This window comes from Nyctibius grandis, chromosome 17 (assembly GCF_013368605.1).
Source record: "Nyctibius grandis isolate bNycGra1 chromosome 17, bNycGra1.pri, whole genome shotgun sequence".
NCBI lineage: Eukaryota > Metazoa > Chordata > Aves > Nyctibiiformes > Nyctibiidae > Nyctibius > Nyctibius grandis.
The window spans coordinates 2,056,709-2,077,034 of record NC_090674.1 but is presented as its reverse complement, the minus strand read 5'-3'; the positions used below and the strand labels follow the sequence as shown (position 1 = coordinate 2,077,034).

The window sequence follows — 20,326 nt, the reverse complement described above, 5'->3', positions numbered from 1 at the left end:
ATCAAGACCAGTTTTAGTCACCCACAAGAGCTGGGGGATGCTGGGTGCAGGGTTGGGGTCACCTGGGAGGTTTCATCCCACCTGCCAGAGGGATATTTTTAATTTTACATCCAGGCTCCAGACCTTCACCCCTCCAGGAAAGGACCCACAAGAATACTCAGGCAAGAAAACAACTTGCCCCCATGTTCAGCCCTTAAATAAGCAGATGGAGCCCACCTGGCCTCATCCTGCACCACCCTCTGCACCTGGTTTTAAATGCAAACTCCAAGCAAAAAAAAAATTAAAACCCCTCCCTGGGTGGATTTACACCCTCCCCATAAAGCTTTACAACCTGTACCGGAGCAGGAACTCAATAAACCTGTTTTTATGGGTGTGAGCAGAGAATTTTTCGAGGCACTTTAAATATTTGGTGTTTAAATAGTTGTATAAGTGCTTGTGTACGATGTGGGGTAGAAGTGATGGGCACGGGGGGAGGGTGTTCCTTTAAATATATCCATTCCATGGGGAAAAAAAAAAAAATATATATATATTTATAAAGAGTGATGTAATTGTGGTGATGGAGCTGGTCCAGGGATGCCCTGTTCTGGCATCCTCCCGGGGGAAGGGTTTGGGACACCATCTTGGGCCCTTCTTTGGGACACCTTCTTGGGCCCTTCTTAGGGACACTTTCTTGTTCCCTTCTTGGGGACATCTTCTTGGTCCTTTCTTTGGGACACCTTCTTGGGGACACCTTCTTGGGCCTTTCTTGGGGACACCTTCTTGGGCCCTTCTTGGGGACACCTTCTTGGGCCCTTCTCGGGGACACCTTCTTGGTCCTTTCTTTGGGACCTCTTGGGTGCACGGTGCAAGGACACAAGAGAGTATCTGGGCTGGTTTTGCTCACTGGTTTCCCAACCGAAAACCCCTCAGAGGTGCACAAACCCGGCGTGCAGCGAGGCTGCACGCTTGCAAGGCACACACTCATTTTTTTCACTCATCCCTTGCTTCCTCCACACCACGAAATTCCCAGCAAAAAATCACCTCCCAGAGCAGCAGCAACTTGCTTAAAAACTCCGGCGGTGCGGCTGCGCTGCGAGAGGAGCATGAAAGGGCCTCGTATTTATCACAGCCCATCTCCTGCCCGACCCACCAGCCAATTTTTCGCTCCCTCGCCGCAGGCCGGCCATGCAAATCCCCCCCGCGCCCATTCCCACGCTGCACCCAAAGCCACGGGTTGATTTTTGCAGAGGGTTTTGCTGCAAACCCCCTTTTCCAATCGCTCCGGGGGTACATCCCCAGTATCACCATCCCCAAGGATCCCCCAAATATCCTCGGCCGGGGCTGCAAACCCCCCGAGCCACCTCCAGCATTGGGGAAGGCGATGCAAGGCCGAGGTCATCCAAGGTGAGTCGCTCCCCCCCCATCCCAGACGCCCTTTGGGAATTAACAGGCAAGACCAGTTTTTCCCCTTATCCCAAGAAAAACCAGTTTAACCCACGGCCTGACGCAACCTGCCAACATCTCCTCGAAATCTTCCCATCCATCCTATACAACCCAGCGGGCGTTTTGGGGGAAAAAAATTGTATTTTTTAAGGAAAACGGGCCGGGTTCCAGCACTGGCAGCGTATTAATTACATCGTGTTGCTATCAGTATCGTGGAAAACCCCTAAATAAACCAAATCTCCCCTCTCTGCTCTTGGAAGTGATGCTTTTAATTTTCATTTTGACCAGAATTAGGACAAAAACATGCAAAATAGTGCTGAAAATACCCCAAATTTTAAGTTAAAAGTTTGGTGTTGATTGGGGTAAAGGGGAGGGGAATTTGGCGCGGGCGCTCGGAGCGACACGCCGAAACCCATCCCGGCAGCGAGGGGAATCAGCGCCGCCAAATTATCCCTCCTCAGCAAAAGCCCTTTTAAAACCCCAGCGTTGAACCAGCTTTTTAATTTTATTTTGGGTGCTGCCGCTTTGAGGCCGCGGTGCCTCCTGCCCTCCTTCCCAGGGCCCCGGATTTTTCTCCATCCAACCTTTGATCCCTCAAACCCAGCCGGAGCATCGTCGGGACGGGAGGTCGCCACGCCGAGATGCTTCGCGGATGATTCAGTAAGTAATATATTAATTATTTTTTCGCCCCTTTAGATTGCAAATGTATCACGACTTGCAATCGCAACATATATTGCAGATACATTATATATTGCAATTACATGATACATTGCAAATACATTATATATTGCAAATGCATCATATATTGCCAACGTATTTATATATTGCAAACATAATATATTGGAAATATATAATATATTCCAAATATATTGCAAATATATCGCAAACACATCATTATATTGCAAAAAATACATTGCAAACATATAATATACTGCAAATGCATCATATATTGCAAACATAATACTTTGTAAATGCATCATATAGTACAGACATATAATATATTGCAGACATATCACAGAATCAATGAGGTTGGAAGAGCCCTTTGGGATCATCGAGTCCAACCATTGCCCTGACAACCACCATGTCAACTAGACCAGGGCACTAAGTGCCATGTCCAGGCTTTTCTTAAACACCTCCAGAGATGGTGACTCCACCACCTCCCTGGGCAGCCCCTTCCAATGGCTAATGACCCTTGCTGAGAAGAAATGCTTCCTAATGTCCAACCTGACCCTCTCCTGGCGAAGCTTGAGGCTGTGTCCTCTTGTCCTATCGCTGGTTGCCCGGGAGAAGAGGCCGACTCCCACTGTGCTACAACCTCCCTTCAGGTAGTTGTAGACTGCACTAAGGTCACCTCTGAGCCTCCTCTTCTCCAGGCTAAACACCCCCAGCTCCCTCAGCCATTCCTCGGAGGTCAGACCCTCCAGACCCTTCACCACCTTGGTCGCCCTCCTCTGCACTCGCTCCAACACCTCAACATCTCTCTTGAAGTGCGGGGCCCAGAACTGGACACAGGATTCAAGGTGCGGCCTCACCAGTGCTGAGCACAGAGGGACGATCCCTTCCCCAGACCGGCTGGCTACACTAGTCCTGATAGAGGCCAGGATGCCATTGGCCTTCTTGGCCACCTGGGCACACTGCTGGCTCATGTTCAGCCGGCTGTCGATCAGCACCCCCAGGGCTCTTTCTAACCACTCTTCCCCCAGCCTGTAGTGCTGCGGGGGGTTGGTGCGGCCCAAGTGTAAGACCCAGCACTTGTTCTTATATTTATATCTTATATTGCAAACATATAATATATCACAAACATAATATATTGCAAACATATATTGCAAACACATCACATATTGCCCACATACAATATATTGCCAACGCACCCAGTCCCGGCGTGCCCGGACAGGACAGCCCAGGGACAGCAAAGCTGAAGCTGCTAAGGGAGGGTTAAGGCAAATGCACGCGTCTTCCCCCCCTGCAAAATTTCTCTTTGCAATAAAGGGTCAAAAATTCTGAAAAAAAAAAAAAAAATCTATTTTTGGGCTGGAGCGTGGCTTTCCTCTGCGATAAAACTTGGGCAAGAAAGCTTCGCTCCTGTAAAAAAATTTGCTTTGCATTAAGGGGAAGGAGCGTGCCTTTCCTCTGCCAAAATTCTGCAAGAAAGGGAATATGGAAACTTATCTCTTGGGAAAAAAACACACTGCAATAAAGGCAGCATGTGGATTTTTTTGGGGAAAAAACCTCTTTGCAATAAGGGCTATATGGACATTTTTGGTGGAAAAAACCGCAATAAAGGCAATATGGACATTTTTTGGGAGGGGAAAAACTGCAATAAAGGCAACGCAGGCAATTTTTTTTCTTGGGAAAAAAAAAAACCTTTTGCAAGGAGGGGAGCGAGCGCGTTTTGCTCTCGCAAAAAAAAAAACCATCATTATTCTTTGCACTTAAGCAAAAAATAATATTTTTTTTTGCTTTAATATTAAAATAATTATTATTCTTCGCAAAAAAAATTAAATCCTTCAGCAAGAAGGGGATTGCTGCTGCACAAGGGGAATCCCTTCAAGCTTTTTTCTTTGCTCTCAGCCTCCCCAAGTCTTCCCGACCTAAAGATGGAGCTGTGAGTGCTGAGCTGGGCTTTGCAGCTTCTTCCTCTCCACAGCAAAAGGGTTTTTTTTTTTCTTTTTTTTTTTTTCCCCTTTTTCCTGCCCATACATGTGTTTCTGTTTTGTATCGTAGCATTTGTTCTCGCGGCTCATATTTACATTTTAAGTGCATCTGGTGGGTGGGCGCTAAGGGAGGAAAAAGGGAAAAAAAAAAAAAGAAGAAAAAAGAGAATTACCTCCTTTTTTTTTTTTCCTGCAACAGGAAACACCACCAAAATTATTGCAAAGGCCCCCGAGTTGTTGCTTTATGCTGCATCTTTCGCCCTAAAAATCAGGTTTGCAACTGAGGGGGGGATTGGGGGGGGGAAGGGGATGGGGGGGGGGCTTAAAAAGGCTTAAAAAGAAAAAAAAAAAGGGAAAGCGGATCCACGTGGTGTAATGGGGCAGACAGAGATGCCATTGTTCAGCAGCGGGAAGGGGGGGGGGGTAAAAATAAAAAAGTAAAAAAAAAATGAAATTTTTTAAAAAAAAAGGGAGTGGAGAGGGATGGAGCTGGGGGGGCGCGCAGGGGGCTGGGGTTTTTTTTGCAACCCCCCCCCCCCAAAAAAAAAAATCCCCCAAGCAAGTGAATTAAAAAAATGCCGGAGGGGCACGGGGGGGGTGCGGGGGGTGAGAAGGGAGGGGGGGTCCCGTACCCCAACCTCCCTTGCGGGGGGGGGGCCGGGGCTTTTTGTCTCCGGGCCGTTCTCGGGCCGTGCAGCCCCCGCGGTTCGTGAATTCCCCTTCGGCAACCGGCAACCCCCGCCCCGGGCACCCCCCTCCGCTTTGAAAACCCCTTCTTTACACCCCCCCCCCTTTGCAACCCCCCTTTGGAACCCCACTTTTGCAACCCCCCCTTTATAAATCGCCCCTTTCCAACCCCCCCGTGCAACCCCCCCTTCGCAAATCGCCCCTTTGCACCCCACTTTTGCACCCCCCCCTTTGCACTCCCCCTCTACCACCCTCCATTATAACGCCCCCTTTACACCCCCCCCTTTATAACTGCCCTCTTTCCAACCCCCCCCTTTGCAAATCGCCCCTTTGCACCCCCCCTTTTTAACCCCCCCTTTACACCCCACTTTATAACCCCCCTTTCCAACCCCCCCTTTCCAGTCCCTCCTTTTCACCCCCCCCTTACTCCCCCTTTACACCCCCCCCTTACTCCCCCTTTACACCCCCCTCACCCCCCTTTACACCTCCCTTACCCCCCCTTTACACCCCCCTTTACCCCCCCCTTACTCCCCCTTTACACCCCCCCCCTTTACAATCCCCTTACCCTCCCTTTACCCTCCCTTTACACCCCCCTTACCCCCCCACTTTCCACCCCCCGTTCAACTTTCTCCAAGCGCACTCGGGTACCGGGGGGGGTCACCCCGCACCCCCCCCCCATCCCTCCCCCCTCCCCGCCGCGGGGGCCCGGGGGGGTCGGGCCGGGCTGTGACGCGCCGTGTCCCCGTCCGCAGCCGCCATGCCCCGCAGGAAGGCGGCGGGGCCGCCCTGGGACACGGGCCCGGGCAACGGGGCGGCGGCAGCGGCGGCGGCGGCGGGGAGGAGGCGGCGGCCCGGCCCGGCGACGGGGAGGCGGCGGCAGCGAGCGGAGCGCGGCGGGGGCAGCAGCGGCGGCAGCAGCGAGGATGAAGCGCCCCGAGAGCGGCGGGCGCGGGGCGGCAGCCCCGGGGGGAGGCGGCCCGGCAGGCCCGGGGGGGCCGGGAGCGGCGGGGCCGGTGGCGGCGGCGGCGGCGGAGGAGGAGGAGGAGGAGGGGCGGCGAGGGGACAGAGCGTGGTGATCTGCGAGCCCGAGCACAGCAAGGAGCGCGTGGTGAGCGGGGCGGCGGGGGCACCCCCAGTGCACCCCATTGCACCCCTTGTGCCCCCCATGGCGTCTCCGCATTGCACCCCAATGCACCCCCATTGCACCCCCTCACCCCTTAATGCACCCCCACATTGCACCCCCCAACTGTACCCCCCTTGCACCCCCTCATTGCTCCCCCCCATTGCACTGCCCCATTGCACCCACGTCTCCTGTGTCCCCCGCGTCCCCAAAGTCCCCCACATCCCCCATGTCCCCGATGACCCCCATGTCCCCCACATCCCCAATGCTCCCCCTGTCTCCTATGTCCCCCACATCCCCCATGTCCTCCACGTCTCCCACATCCCCAGTGTCCCCCAATGTCCCCCACGTCCCCAATGTCCCTCACATCCCCCACATTCCCCATGTCTCCCATGTCCCTGATGTCCCCCATGTCCCCAATATCCTCCATGTCTCCCACATCCCTGATGTTCCCCAATGTCCCTCACATCCCTCACATCCCCCATGTCCCCGATGTTCTCCATGTCCCCTACATCCCCCACATCCCACTATGTCCCCCAATGTCCCCCACATCCCCCGTGTCCCCGCTGTCACTGACGGTTCCCCGGCTCCTCGCAGAAGCTGGAGGGCTCCAGGTGCCGGGGGCAGCTCCTCATCTTCGGAGCCACCAACTGGGACTTGATCGGCCGCAAAGAAGTGCCTAAGCAGCAAGGTGAGGGGCAGCAATACCCGCTGCTTTTTTATCCATTTCTGGTTTAATTACATTTTTTTCGACTTATTTTTATGTATTTATATATTTCTTTAATTAATATTTTGGGTTTTTTTTTTTAAACCAGTTGCATGTTGTAACCTGGGATGCGGGATGCGCTGGGTCTCCTGCAAAGCAAAATAAACACATTGCTTATTTTTTTTATGCCTTTAATTATTTTTTTTCTGCTTATTTTTAATACACTTATATTTAATTATTATTTTTATTAACGATCTTTTCGGAGGGTTTTTTTAACAGCAGCGTAGCATGATCTGGGCCAGAACTTGGGGTGCGCCGGATCTCCTGCAAAGCAAAATAAACCCATTGCTCATTTTTGATGTATTTATATTTCTTTTTTTTTTTCCTGCTTATTTTTTACTCATTGATATTTAATGACTTTTTTTTATTAATTAATATTGGGGGGAGTTAATGGTTGTGTATCATAATTGCGACAGAACTTGGGGTGTGCTGGATCTCCTGCAAAGCAAAATAAACACGTTGCTTATTTTTAATGCATTTATATTTCATTATTTTTTCCTGCTTATTTTTATGTAATTATATTTCATGACTTTTTTTTTATTAATTAATATTGGGGGGAGTTACAGTTGCATATCATAATCAGGGCTAGAACTTGGGGTGCGCTGGATTTCCTGCGAAGCAAAATAAACACTTTGCTTGTTTGTGATGCATTTATATTTGATTCATTTTTTTCTGATTTTTTTAAATGCATTGATACTTAATGACATTTTAAAATTAATTAATATTGGGGAGAGTTAATGGTTGTGTATCATAATTGTGACAGAACTTGCGGTGCGCTGAATCTCCTGCGAAGCAAAATAAACGCGTTGCTTATTTTTAATGCATTTATATTTCATTATTTTTTTCTGCTTATTTTTATGTAAATATATTTCATGACTTTTTTTTAATTAATTAATATTGGGGGGAGTTAATGGTTGTGTATCATAATTGCGACAGAACTTGGGGTGCGCTGGATCTCCTGCAAAGCAAAATAAACACGTTGCTTACTTTTTATGCCTTTATATTCATTTTTTTTCTGCTTATTTTTAATGCATTGATAATTAATTATTTTTTATTAATTAATATTATTTTTTATTAATTAATATTTGCTCTTTTTTTTTTTCCCCCCTTTTTTTTTTTTAAATACAGTTGCATATCGGAATCTGGGCCAGAACTTGTGGGGGCCGCACAGGTACGGCTGTCTCTCAGGTATTCAGGTGCGGAGCGTGGTTTCGGGTCCCTGCGCCGCTCACAGCCTGCTCATCACCGCCGAGGGCAAGCTCTGGAGCTGGGGTGAGCACCCCAAAAATAAAAACCACCAAACTCCCTGGGTGAATCACGGCGTGAGACGCCGGGAGGCTTCGTCCTCCTGTTTTGCTGCGAAAAAATAGCGATTTTTGGTTAGGGCGGAATGAAAAAGGACAATTGGGACATGGGGACACGAAGCGGGTGGAAGCCCCGAAGCTCATCGAGGTGCTGGGGAGCGAAGCCATCGTGCTGGCAGCCTGCGGCCGGAACCACACGCTAGCGCTTACAGGTATTGGAGGGTGGGAAAAAAAAACCAAACACCTCAATTTTGGGGAAAATTGGCTGAAATCAGCCCGTTTTGCCCCAAAACACCGCTTTTGGGGTGGGTTTTTTTTTGCAGAGAGCGGCTCGGTGTTCGCCTTCGGGGAGAATAAAATGGGGCAGCTGGGGCTGGGGAACCAGACGGACGCCGTGCCCAGCCCTACGCAGGTATCGCTGCTCCTTTCTGTGCTTCCCTGCATTTTTGGGGGTGAAAAAGCAGCAGATTTGGGGTTTTCTCATCGCAAGAAAATCCGTAGCAGAGCCCAAACCTCTTGAGGATACAAGAGTTTCCCTCTTAGGGATGCTGCTTCGTTTGCAGCTTATGCAAAGAGGAATTGGAAATAAAACCCCCAGATTTGAGGGTTTGGGGGGTTTTCTCCTGGGAAATGGAAGTTTTTTGCCTTTTTATGCAGTTTTTTTAACACCTTTTTCCGCTTCTCCCGCAGATCATGTACAACGGGCAGCCCATCACCAAACTGGCGTGCGGGGCCGAATTCAGCATGATCATGGATTGCAAAGGAAACCTCTACTCCTTCGGGTGCCCCGAGTACGGGCAGCTGGGTACGGCGCTATTTTGGGGGGCTTTGCTAAAATTTAGAGCTTTTATGGGGTTAGAGGAGGGGGGGAAGTTCCCTGCCTCAGTTTCCCCATCTGGGGCAATCAAAGCATCCCTCCCTTTTACCTCTAGTAAAAATAGTGGGGTGGGAGCAGCAAATAACAAGGGGTTTGCAAAGGGAGAGGGGATTTTGGTGGAAATAACGGGGTGCAGGAGGGGGGATGCGCCGTTTTCACGCTGGTGCTCGTCCGCAGGGCATAATTCGGACGGGAAATTCATCGCCCGGGCGCAGCGGATAGAGTACGACTGCGAGCTGGTGCCGCGCCGCGTGGCCATCTTCATCGAGAAGACCAAAGATGGGCAGATCCTGCCCGTCCCCAACGTGGTGGTGCGGGACGTGGCGTGCGGGGCCAACCACACGGTACGCGGGGATGTCTGTGGCATGTGTTGATATTTGCAGCGTGCGCCAAAGGGTGAATGTTCACAGGAGCATTTAAGGGTGAAGATTTGCAGCGTGTGTTTAAGGTTAGAGAGTTGTAGCTGTATTTTAGGATAAATACAACATGCATGTAAGGATAAACACTCGCAGCGTGCGTTTAAGGATAGAGATCTGTGAGATGCATGTATCCCATGTAGGGATAAATCTTTGCAGGGTGCATTTGGCTGGTCACTAGCGGTGTCCCCCAGGGCTCAGTTCTGGGGCCGGTGCTGTTCAATATCTCTATAGATGATCTAGACGTAGGGATCAAGTGCACCCTCAGTGAATGTGCAGGTGACCCCAAGCTGGGTGGGAGTGTCGATCTGCTGGAGGGTAGGAAGGGCCTACAGAGGGATCTGGACAGGTTGGATCGATGGGCCGAGACGAACGGCGTGAGGTTCAGAAAGAACAAGTGCCGGGTCTGACACTTCGGCCACAACAACCCCCTGCAGCGCTACAGGCTGGGGGAAGAGTGGTTAGAAAGAGCCCTGGGGGTGCTGATCGACAGCCGGCTGAACGTGAGCCAGCAGTGTGCCCAGGTGGCCAAGAAGGCCAATGGCATCCTGGCCTCTATCAGGACTAGTGTAGCCAGCCAGTCTGGGGAAGGGATCGTCCCTCTGTACTGGGCACTGGTGAGGCCGCACCTTGAATCCTGTGTCCAGTTGTGGGCCCCGCACTTCAAGAGAGATGTTGAGGTGTTGGAGCGAGTGCAGAGGAGGGCGACCAAGGTGGTGAAGGGTCTGGAGGGTCTGACCTCTGAGGAACGTCTGAGGGAGCTGGGGGTGTTTAGGCTGGAGAAGAGGAGGCTGCTGTGGCTTTCCCTGCCCCGAGCTGCTCAGGTCTCAGCTGCTGATGGTTACGGGGGATGTTTCTCCATCCCCAGCTTGTCCTCGACTCGCAGAAGCGCGTTTTCTCCTGGGGATTCGGGGGCTACGGGCGGCTGGGCCACGCGGAGCAGAAGGACGAGATGGTGCCTCGGCTGGTCAAGCTCTTCGACTTCCCAGGCCGTGGGGCGGTGCAGATCTACGCCGGCTACACATGCTCCTTCGCCGTCAGCGAGACAGGTTGAGATTTCAGTGGTTTAAAGCAAATAACGTCGTTATTTGAGGCGTTTTAGGGGTGCCGTAGAGCTTGACGGGCAGTGTTGGGGGTTTGCAGGCGGCTTGTTTTTTTGGGGTGCCACCAACACCTCCCGGGAGTCCACCATGTACCCCAAAGCCGTACAGGACCTCTGCGGCTGGAAGATCCGCAGCCTGGCCTGTGGGTAAGTCCAAGGCTCCCCCCGCAAAAAGAAAACAAACCCACACCCCAAATTCCTGTTTTTTTGGGGTGCAGCCGCTTGTGGGGTGGTTTGGGGGGGAGTGTGGGGTCACCCTGCCTCGAACCCCGCTGCAGGAAGAGCAGCATCATCGTGGCGGCGGATGAGAGCACCATCAGCTGGGGTCCCTCACCCACCTTCGGGGAACTGGTAAGAAGGATTTACCAGGGACCCCCAACCCCTCGACACCCCAAACCCACCCCCCCCCAGCCGCTAGCAGGAGGGATCAGCTGCTTCTCACACCCCCCCTCACCATGTTGATTCTCCCCCCTCTCCATGGGATGCACTTGGCAGGGCTACGGGGACCACAAGCCCAAATCCTCGACGGCCGCCCAAGAGGTGAAGACCCTGGATGGGATCTACACAGAGCAGGTGAGGGAGGGGGGACACCCCCCCCGTAAATAAATACAGCGGCTGAGGCCATACACAACTCATCACACCCGTGGGGTGCTGGAGGGAGGGTCCCCCTTAAATAAATATGGTGTCTGAGGCCATACACAACTCATCACACCCATGGGGTGCTGGAGGGAGGCCCCTCCTTAAATAAATACGGCGGCTGAGGCCGTACACAACTCATCACACCCGTGGGATGCTCAAACACGGTCCTGGATAACAGTGGGGTGGGGGGGGAACAGTGGGGAGCGAAGCGCGTGGCCCCGTGCCTCATTTTCCCTGCTCTGCCCTCCTCCCAGGTGGCCATGGGCTACGCTCACTCGCTGGTCATCGCCCGCGACGAGACCGACGCCGAGAAAGAGAAGCTCCGCAAGCTGCCTGAGTACAACCCCCGCACCATCTGAGGGGCTCCCCCCGCCCCGCCGGGACCCCCCCCAAACCCCGCTTTTCCACGCCAGCCACGGTTTTAACTACCTGTCCTCCCACTGCCAAAGCCTGGGGGGGGTTTATTCCTCCCCCTCCCACAGCTTTTTGAGCTCCCGACCGTAGCAGGACCTTTTGGCACAGCCAGGCTTATATTTTTGGGGGAGAGGGGGGGCATTTTTTTAATTATTTTAATTTTATTTGTATTTTTCTGCATCACTTTTTATTATTTTTTTTTATTCCCCAGCCATGGGCTTGCGGGGAAAATTGCAGAGCAGCTGCAAAATACCTTTTTCCCCCCGCAATATTCCAATTTTTTGGCATTTTTTACCATATAACCCCCACTTTGGGTGCTATAATTTTGGGGGTTCCCCCCCCCGCCCCATCCTCTTCCTAGAGGGGGATTCAGGATCCCCCCCCAAGGGCCAACCCCCTCCCCAGCATCATTTTGGGGTTCCCCTCCCCGCTTATCGCAGCCCTCGCCCACCCCAGGGAGATCTCAGGTATGAAGAGGGGGAACCCCAAAACATCCTTGGCATTGTTCTTAATTTAATTATTCTTAATTATTTCCGCCTGATATCAAGCCCCAAAGTCCCTCCTACGACGCTGTGCACTGTGCTGGAGAAACGAGGTGCCTTTGCGAGCAGAGCCCAGCTCTGCCTCCGCGCAACCCCCAAGGGTGATGTTGTTTGGTTTTTTTTTATTGCTTATTTTTTAATTTTTTTAGGATTTATTTTGATTTATTAAATGTTTTGGGGTTGTTTTAAGTCCTTTCCGCTCTCCCTGACAGGTCACGCTGGGTGCTTGGGGGCGGCGTTTGCCCCTGTTTGGGGGAATTTTGCAGTAAAAAAAAAAAAAAAAGAAAAATAAAAAGAGTTTTGGGTTTTTTTTTTTATTTGCTTTGGGGTTGGGGTTTTTTTGGGATGGGTTAGAGAGAAAATATCCAGGACAGGGAGAGCAGCGGGGTGAAAAAGTCAAATATTCTGCTTTTTTTTAGCAATATTAGGGGTTTTGGGGGGTTGGGGGCCAAGCAGATGCCGCAGCCCCAATAAAATGAGGTGAAGAAATCACCAAAATCACAAAAAAAAGCCTTTTACCCCCCAAAAAAGCATCGTTTTGGTTCATCTTGCCCACCAGCAAAATAGTTTTAAGCCTGATGGAACTTCTACCCCCTCGGCCACGGGCGAGCGAAGGAGGAGGCTCGAGGAAGAAAATAATCCTAAACCATGAAGATCTGGGTTTAGGATAAATAATCCTAAACCTGGGTTTAGGAAAACAATCCTAAACCTCGTCCTTTAGCTGCGAGGGCCCTGGGTTAGTGCTGTCATTGTCTTCACTGTTCATTTTTTTTTTATACTTGTTGGAGTAAATGTTTAAATAAACGACGTTGTTGTGTACACCCGTCGCTCCGCTCGCTTTATCCACCCCTATTTAATTTATTTAATTTAAATTTAATTAATTTAAGCAAAGGGATAAAGCTTGCTTTATCCACCCCTATTTTTTTTTTTTTTTAAATTTAAATTTAATTTAAGCAAAGGGATGTGTGAGGGGATATTTTTTCCTCCCCTCACACCCCCCCCAGCATCCCCAAAAGCAAACCCACAGCCATTAGAGGGCACCATCCTGCTGCCAACAGCATCCTCCAGCCCAAAATATCCCCCACAACCAGGATTTCCCTTTAATATTCACAGGCAGGGTGCAAACCCGGAGCAGTGCGTGTGTAGCTGAGCATTTTAACGCGTGCAGGGGTGGTTTTGGGGCATGTGTGGGGATTTTTGGGGCATGCATGTGCACTTTGTGTGTATGTGTGTGCATTTATGCGTGTGCACATGTGTTTTTGTGCATGTATGTGGATTTTTTCTGTCTTTAGGAGCATGCATGCTTGCTTTTCTGCGTGCACATGTATTTTTTGCATGCCTGTGTTTCTGTGCACGTGTATTTTTGCACATGCATCACTGCAGCAAGACACACAACTGTGTAACCCTGCTCACTGCTCCCCCCCCAATTAACCATTTTAATTGCTGTGCCGGGAGAGCAATGCCCACGTGCCAAACCACCACAAAGTGTCACCCAGAGAGTGAAAAAAACCATGGTCCCATTTAAAACAAAGCTTCAAACCTTGCGCCCAGCGAGAGGGAGAGCCAGGAGGGAGGTGCAGCCCTTTTTTATTTCAAACGCAGGCCCATGGGCACCACCCGCTGAAGGCACGTGGCAGGGGTGGGGAGAGGGATTTGGGGAGGAGGAGGAGGAGGAAGGTGCTGAGGCCACTTCAGGGCACCATGTGCCACCATTTGAAGGCGAAGGGCTTACGGCGGACGTTGGTGCCGCAGTGGACCTCCCCGGCGTTGATGTGGTAGGAGAAGAAATCATCGATGAAGGTGCAGGTGAGGCCCAGGGGCTCCAGCAGCGCCCGCACCCGCTCCTCCAGGCAGCACTGCCCACCCACCAGTGGTCCGAAGGGCTTGGGGATGCCCAGGTGCTTGCCCAGCACCAGCATGTTCACCTGCAGCACGGGGACAGTGGTGAGAGTGCAAATCCCACCCCAAATTCACACCGAGGCTCGGGGAGGGCGCTGGGTGTTACCATGTCGGGGAAGAAGGCTTCGGCGCCGGCATCTGCGTCTGTGTCTGCGGCGCTTCCGAAGAGCTGGGGGATGTCGAGGATGTCCGGCTCGGCCAGCCCCAGCGCCCGCTTCAGCTTGTCCCTGTTCCAGCTGATGCATCTCTGGTGGGAGGGAGGGGAGAGGCGTCAGTGGTGGTCCCAGGGAGGGAGAGACGGAGGGATGGGTGGAGCGAGGGAGGGAGAGATGGAGGAAGGGATGGACAGAGGGACAAAGGAATGGGTGGAGGGATGAAGGGACAGAGGAAGGGATGGAGTGATGGACAGAGGGATGGGTAGAAGGATGGGTGGACAGACGGAGGGACAAAGGGATGGACAGGTGGATGGGTGGATGCACAGAGGGAGAGCGGGATGGAGAGAGGGATGGAGGGACAAAGAGGTGGATGGACAAAGGGATGGATGGAGGGATGGAGGGAGGGATGGGTGGACAGATGGAGGGAGGGATAAGTGGGTGGATGGACAGAGGGACCAAGGGATGCGAGGACGGATTGAGGGATGGACAGAGGGATGGGTGGAGGGATGGAGGGAGGGATGGGTGGACAGATGGAGGGAGGGATAAGTGGGTGGATGGACAGAGGGACCAAGGGATGCGAGGACGGATTGAGGGATGGACAGAGGGATGGGTGGAGGGTTGGACAAGAGCCCGCTGCTCCTCTTCCTCACCTGGGCGTAATTATTGTATTTCCGGAGGTCTTCATTAGCCAGAATCTCGTTTATCGTCAGCTTGGGCATCCCCTCCAGTCCTGCAGCACAAAGAATGGGCAGGAATTCTTCAGTTTGGGATGAGGCTGCCAGCTCCGAGCCAGGAGCTCCCCCATTTCAGGGACCACCAGCAGCAAGCTCCATCCCAACCCGGCAAATCAAATTATGCGGCTTTTTAATTAATTCTGCTTATTTCTGCTCCCCATCCTTGCTGCCAGCAGCACTTTCCAGCCAGTAGCTGGGTTTTGGGGTGCCGTGCATTCACTCCCCCATTGCATTTTGCAGGAAAAAAAGGGAAAATGAACCCATCAAGCCTCATTTGTCATCCTTCCCCCTACCCTCGAACATCGCCGCCTCGCCGAACCCTTCCTCTTGCTTCTCCTTGAGGAGCTGGTAGCAGGCGTTGGGGCTGGCCAGGAGCAGCCGAAAACCCTGCGGAGGGAAAGGGATGATTTTGGGGGGGGGTATAAAGGTTGCACCCCACTTTTTTACCTCCCCTGGACTCGTTACCTTCCGATCGGGCGCGGGGACGAAGCTGAGGAACTCATCGACGTGGCCAACGCGGAGCCAGTCTGAATAGAGCTCCACGGGCGCCTGCACTTTTTGGGAGTAGAGAAAAGCCTTGACAGCGTTCGCCATCCGTCGGCCACCAAACCTGGGGGGGACACAAGGAGGGGGCTGCCATTTCGAGGTACCCAAGGTGAATTTCTTTTCAGCAAGGGTCATTAGCCATTGGAAGGGGCTGCCCAGGGAGGTGGTGGAGTCACCATCTCTGGAGGGGTTTAAGAAAAGCCTGGACATGGCACTTAGTGCCCTGGTCTAGTTGACATGGTGGTGTCAGGGCAATGGTTGGACTTGATGATCCCAGAGGGCTCTTCCAACCTGGTTGATTCTGTGATGCTGTGATGCTTTGCTTACAACCAGCCTCAAATGGTGCAAAAAAATCCTTTTTTTGGCGGTTGGTGTTTTCTTTTCCCAATGCTCTTATCCCTCCATCCTGCACCTCACCTGGGGAAGCTGCTGCCGATGAGGATGCGGCCCAAGGGGTACTCCTTGCCTCGCACCGTCACGGGGGGGCTCACCTCCAAATTACCAAAGGAATCGAGGCTGGAAGTACCATGAGGCGCTTGCCGGGCCACGTAACCGAAATCGGGGCCCTGGATGGGGGAAAAAAAAAGGCAATAATGATTAAAAAAAAGCTGTACATTCCCAAAGTGCAGCACTCTCAAATCATCCTCTGTGCTGGCTCTTCCCTTCCCAAAAATGCAAGAACAAAATTGATTTATTCTATTTTTTTTAGGTTTGCAAAGCGTTACACCTTGCTGGGGCAGAGAGGAGGAAGGGGTCGGGTACCAGGATGCTCTTGAAGGGGAAATCCTTCAGCCCCCCGTCGCGGGGCGAGTCGAAGACGACGGGGAAGGTCTTGTGGGGGGCTTGCACGTAGCCGAATTCGACCTCGTCCTGCAGAAGGGATGAAGAAGATGGGGAGGAGCCCCCCCTGCAGCTGCTGCAGCGAGGATGGGGCTGGGCATCATCCTGCACCCACCTGGATCCAGCGGTCCTGGCGGTTCTCCAGCAGTGGGCAGACGGTGAGCGAGCACTTGGCTTTCTCGGCCAGGGCACCCACGGCAGCCACAAAATCCTCGTTACCGTCCACGCTGGGAAGAAAAATGGGATGTAAGGGCTGATCCAGCACCGGGCAGGATGCGACCACCCACCCAGCACCTACCTGCAGATGAAGACCTCCAGCGGTGCCGCAGTGCTGGGGGTCATGATCCACGGAGCCACGCGGAAAACCACCGTGTCGGTGAAAATCGGCGTCTCCAGCAAACCCTGGGATGGGGGGAGTGAAAACAGCGTTTGGGATCTGCTCCCCCTGTTACAGCTCACCCCAAACCCCGTCGTGGCCGGTACCTTCTCGGCGCTCTCCAGCAGCGTGACGTGGAAAGCCACGAGCCCCGAAAAGCCGATGTCGGGGAAGGCGAGCGCCTCCACGTAGAAGATGCTCTCCTCCTGGTGCCGGCTGGGTTTGACGGCGTAGGAGAGCTTCGAGCCCCCCAGCACGTGCTTGTACTCCTCCAGCGTGATGCTGTCTGTGGGGGCAAGCACAGCGAGGCCCCCTTAAACAACTAACCCCTTTTCTGCACCATTTCAGCTCCAATTTTTTGCTAAAATCTTACCAAAAAAAAAAAAAAGCATTTTGCTTGAACCCCGATAATTTGGGGTGTGTGTCCCCCCCCCCAAGCCCCAGCGTCAGGCACTCACTGCCGCCGTAGAACACGCCGACTTTATCGGCGTCACCAAAGTCCACGTGGAGGAGGAGGTGGTAGCTGGAGAAAATGGTGCGAGGACCTCGGGTCTGCAGCACCATCTGTGACATGTCCTGCAGGTCTGGGGTGAGAAAGGGGTGTAAGAAAGGAAAATATGCGGGAAAACCATAGGAAAATGGTGTTTCTTGTATGGGATGTGCTAGTACCAGCGTAAGAGCGGATGACGGTGTCGCGGTTATCCGGTGTCTCGGCTTTGGGGTCGTCGCGGTCGCAGTTCACCAGCAGGATGGGCCCGTGTCCATTGGGACCCCACAACCACTCCGCCTGAGGGGTGGGGAGAGTAAAACAGGGCTGGGGGCTGCCAGCCATCCCCCCCCTCCCATCCCACAGTGGTCCCAGGGGGTCCCCACCCCCCTTTATACCTTATCCAGCAGCGTCCTGCTCACCGTCCCGCTGCGGCTGGTGTCGGCGTCCAGCGAGACCTCTGTGGGGAGAAGGATGCTGGGGTGGGGGGCAGCATCCCCACCAGTGCCACAGTTTGGGGGTCTCCCCCCCTCACTTACCCACGCAGGTGAGGAACAGCATGGCTCTGCCCACGGGCACCCCGCCGGCCTCCGCGAAATACGAGATCCTGACCTGCAACAAGGAGCGGGTGCTCGCCACCGTGCAAAGAAGGGTCGGATCCTGCTGGCACGCCAGCACCCACCTTTTCATCGCCCACGTCCTTGCTGAGAGCATCCATGACCAGCAGCACCTCGGTGCCGGCAGCCAGGGGCCAGCGGGCCACGCTGGAGGGCAACTTGACGCTCTTCGTCTCGTGCACCACGTAGAGCTTCACGCCCGGCGTCCCCTGCACGTGGAAGGCAACGGCATCTTTGGGTGCAGATCTGGAGAGGGGGAAAGCTGGTGAGAGCCCCAAGGGGGGGACAATGCTGGAATAATACAGCGTGGCCACCTGCAGGTGATGCAAATCCTGCCGCGTGCAAGAAATCCTGCAACGTGGAATTGCAACAAGTCCTGCAAAATGCAATTAATCCTGTAAAACGTAATTGCATCGAGTCCTTCAACCTGCAATAACTCTACAAAGCTTACAACAAGTCCTGCAATACGAAATAAATTCAGCAATATTGAGATAAACCCCTGCAAAAATGCCAATTGCAACAAATCCTGCGATATTTCCATCGCAGCAGAACCCCGGAGCTGCTCGGGGCTGGGGGTATTTTGGCGTTGGACCTCCCAAATATTTGCATTTCACCGCCAACGCTGACGTGTTGCATCCCCTTAAGAGCAAAGCTGCAGCTCGCAACGCTCCGCCCTGGTGCGAGGTGCCAAGGAGCACAAATCCTGCCCCGTGGAGCAGGGAAACACGGATCCGGCCCCAGGGTGGAGGGGACAAACCCACCCCAGGGCCAGCGGGAGAGGACGCGACGCTGTCGGCAGCGACGGCGCGGTGGGTTTGGAGGTATTAAGGAGAAATCCAACCCCAAGCTGCTGCTTGAGCTGGGCTTTAAGGAAGCAAAAAAAGCAAAACCTGCTGCTGAAAAGCCCTTGAACTTGGGCTGGGGCCAGCGAAGCAGCTGGAACACCTGGTGCCAGGAGGTGACGCCCCGGCGGTTTCGCTCTCCATGTCCCCCCCAAAACAAGGGAAATATTCCCATTTTGCAGCAGGACGCAGCAGCCCCCGGCCGCGATGTGAACCTCAGCCCAGGGCATCGCTTAAAGCTCCCGGGGGGGACTTTTTGCACCCAAAAACCTGTAAAATCCCCCCTTGGAGGGGTCACCACCCAGCCGCTGCGTCATGGTTTGGAGCATCCCTTTCCTCCTGGGGCTCCTCATCCCCTGGGAAAACCACCCCAAGCAGCAGCATCACCCCCACATCACCTCGAGGTATTTTTATCAGCTTGATTAAGGGGATAAAAGCCAAAATAAAAAAAAAAACACCCCGGATTTAATTTTTCCCCCAGCGTCGCGGCCGCTTACCCGCAGACATCCAGGGAGAGCTCGGTGCCCAGCACGTAGACGGTGCTGGTGGGATGCTGGGTGGAGAGCTGGATGCGGCGCTGATAGACCATGCTGGCAGGCCCCTGGGGCACCCTTGGGTGCTGCGATGGGTGGCACGAGGGGATTTATACAGCTTGGCTGCTGGGAGGGGATTAACCACAGCCTGGCTTAATCCCACCTCCGGGCTCGCAACCTTCGGGCTGGGTGTGCACGGTGCTTCCTGGCGATGGGGCATGAATCAGCGGTGGGGGGAAAAGCACCCCAAGACACCCACGAGGGGTTGTTTTTTTTTTTTCTAAGAAGTTCAGGGGTGTTTCAGTTGTTTTTTTTTTTTTTCCCCTTTTAGCACAAAGAGATGCTGATGTGACCAGTCATCCTTAAACCCACGCTGTAAAATATTCAGCGTGACACCGGAGCCAAGCTGGGGACATGCCAGCGCTGGGCTCAGAGGGATTTTATTTCTCCTCCTAAAGGGTTTTATTCACCTAGCTGGAAAAATTGGCTTTGATTCTTATTTTAGCGGGGGGTTGAAGGTGCAAGCTGGGTGCTTGCCCCACCCCCTGGGTGCTGCATGTGTTGAGGGGTCAGTACGTCACCTGCAGTGGGGACAGTAAACCCCGCCACGGCTTTAATCGTCTTTGTTTTAATTAAATCCTCGTCTCGGCGTGGGAGAGCCCTTTGCCGATGCAGCTGTCCCCCCCCACCAACTCCCTGCGGGGTCGTGCGCCGCTGGAATTTAGTATCGCTCCTCAGGGCTGGGGAAACTCAGCAGAGCTGTAACTGCAGGGAAAAGGGGGTTTCTGGGGTTAGAAATCATCTTTTTGGTAAAAAAAAAGGGGTGGCAAGCAGGATGCACGACCCTTTTTGGGAGCAACCCCCCCGCAGATCCTCCAGCACCGCTTGCAAACGCGGCGTCACAGCAGTTTGTTTTTACACCTCAAAAAGTATTGCTAGAAAATAAAATTGCCCAAAAAAAGTGGGTTTAGCCTCAAATTAGCACCCAGGGTTGCAGTGCCCAGGGCAGGGCACCAGTTTCGGTTCCTGCTGGATGAGGGCAGGGGTGCCAGGTCGGTACAGGGAAATGCCGCGCTTCGTTTGCGATGAAAAGAGGGAGAGAAAGAGCAGCCGGGGCGGCTGCGAAGGGAAAAGGAAATGTTCTGGTTGAGGAAGGTGTGAAGGGCACGAGGACAGGGCTCTGCCCAAGGCTCTGTGGCTACCTTCCACCCACTGCGGTGGTCCCCATCCCATAAAACCACCATTCCCATAACAAACCCGTATGGCTTAAGGAAAAAAAAGGTTTCAAACAACCTTTTCAACCCAACAGCCAAGGAAGAAAGGACGGGAGATGGGGAAGAGCTGCGCCCTCAGT

General features: G+C 53.1%; 2 protein-coding genes across 3 annotated transcripts; one reads left to right on the top strand and one right to left on the bottom strand.

Moving 5' to 3' along the window:
- The first annotated feature begins 5,520 nt into the window (after window positions 1-5,520).
- Window positions 5,521-12,742, top strand: RCC2 (regulator of chromosome condensation 2). 2 transcript variants are annotated; one of them, XM_068414709.1, is made up of 12 exons: window positions 5,521-5,871; window positions 6,481-6,574; window positions 7,778-7,921; window positions 8,034-8,165; window positions 8,277-8,365; window positions 8,644-8,758; window positions 9,008-9,174; window positions 10,115-10,295; window positions 10,390-10,495; window positions 10,627-10,699; window positions 10,844-10,921; window positions 11,242-12,742. In XM_068414709.1, exons 1-12 carry the CDS (start codon window positions 5,521-5,523, stop codon window positions 11,344-11,346), a joined length of 1,635 nt encoding a protein of 544 aa, XP_068270810.1. In that variant the 3' UTR covers window positions 11,347-12,742. The 2 variants fall into 2 exon arrangements, with proteins under 2 accessions (XP_068270810.1, XP_068270811.1); XM_068414710.1 differs by lacking the exon at window positions 10,627-10,699 and having other exon boundaries at window positions 11,242-11,329.
- An 876-nt stretch (window positions 12,743-13,618) lies between these two features.
- On the bottom strand, window positions 13,619-19,028 carry LOC137671198 (protein-arginine deiminase type-3-like). The gene is made up of 16 exons (XM_068414611.1): window positions 18,937-19,028; window positions 17,663-17,843; window positions 17,520-17,592; window positions 17,379-17,440; window positions 17,163-17,280; window positions 16,952-17,077; window positions 16,601-16,779; window positions 16,416-16,519; window positions 16,233-16,344; window positions 16,040-16,147; window positions 15,695-15,843; window positions 15,197-15,341; window positions 15,025-15,118; window positions 14,648-14,727; window positions 13,949-14,089; window positions 13,619-13,868 (listed from the first exon to the last, which is right to left on the bottom strand). Exons 1-16 carry the CDS (start codon window positions 19,026-19,028, stop codon window positions 13,635-13,637), a joined length of 1,998 nt encoding a protein of 665 aa, XP_068270712.1. The 3' UTR covers window positions 13,619-13,634.
- Window positions 19,029-20,326: the final 1,298 nt, after the last annotated feature.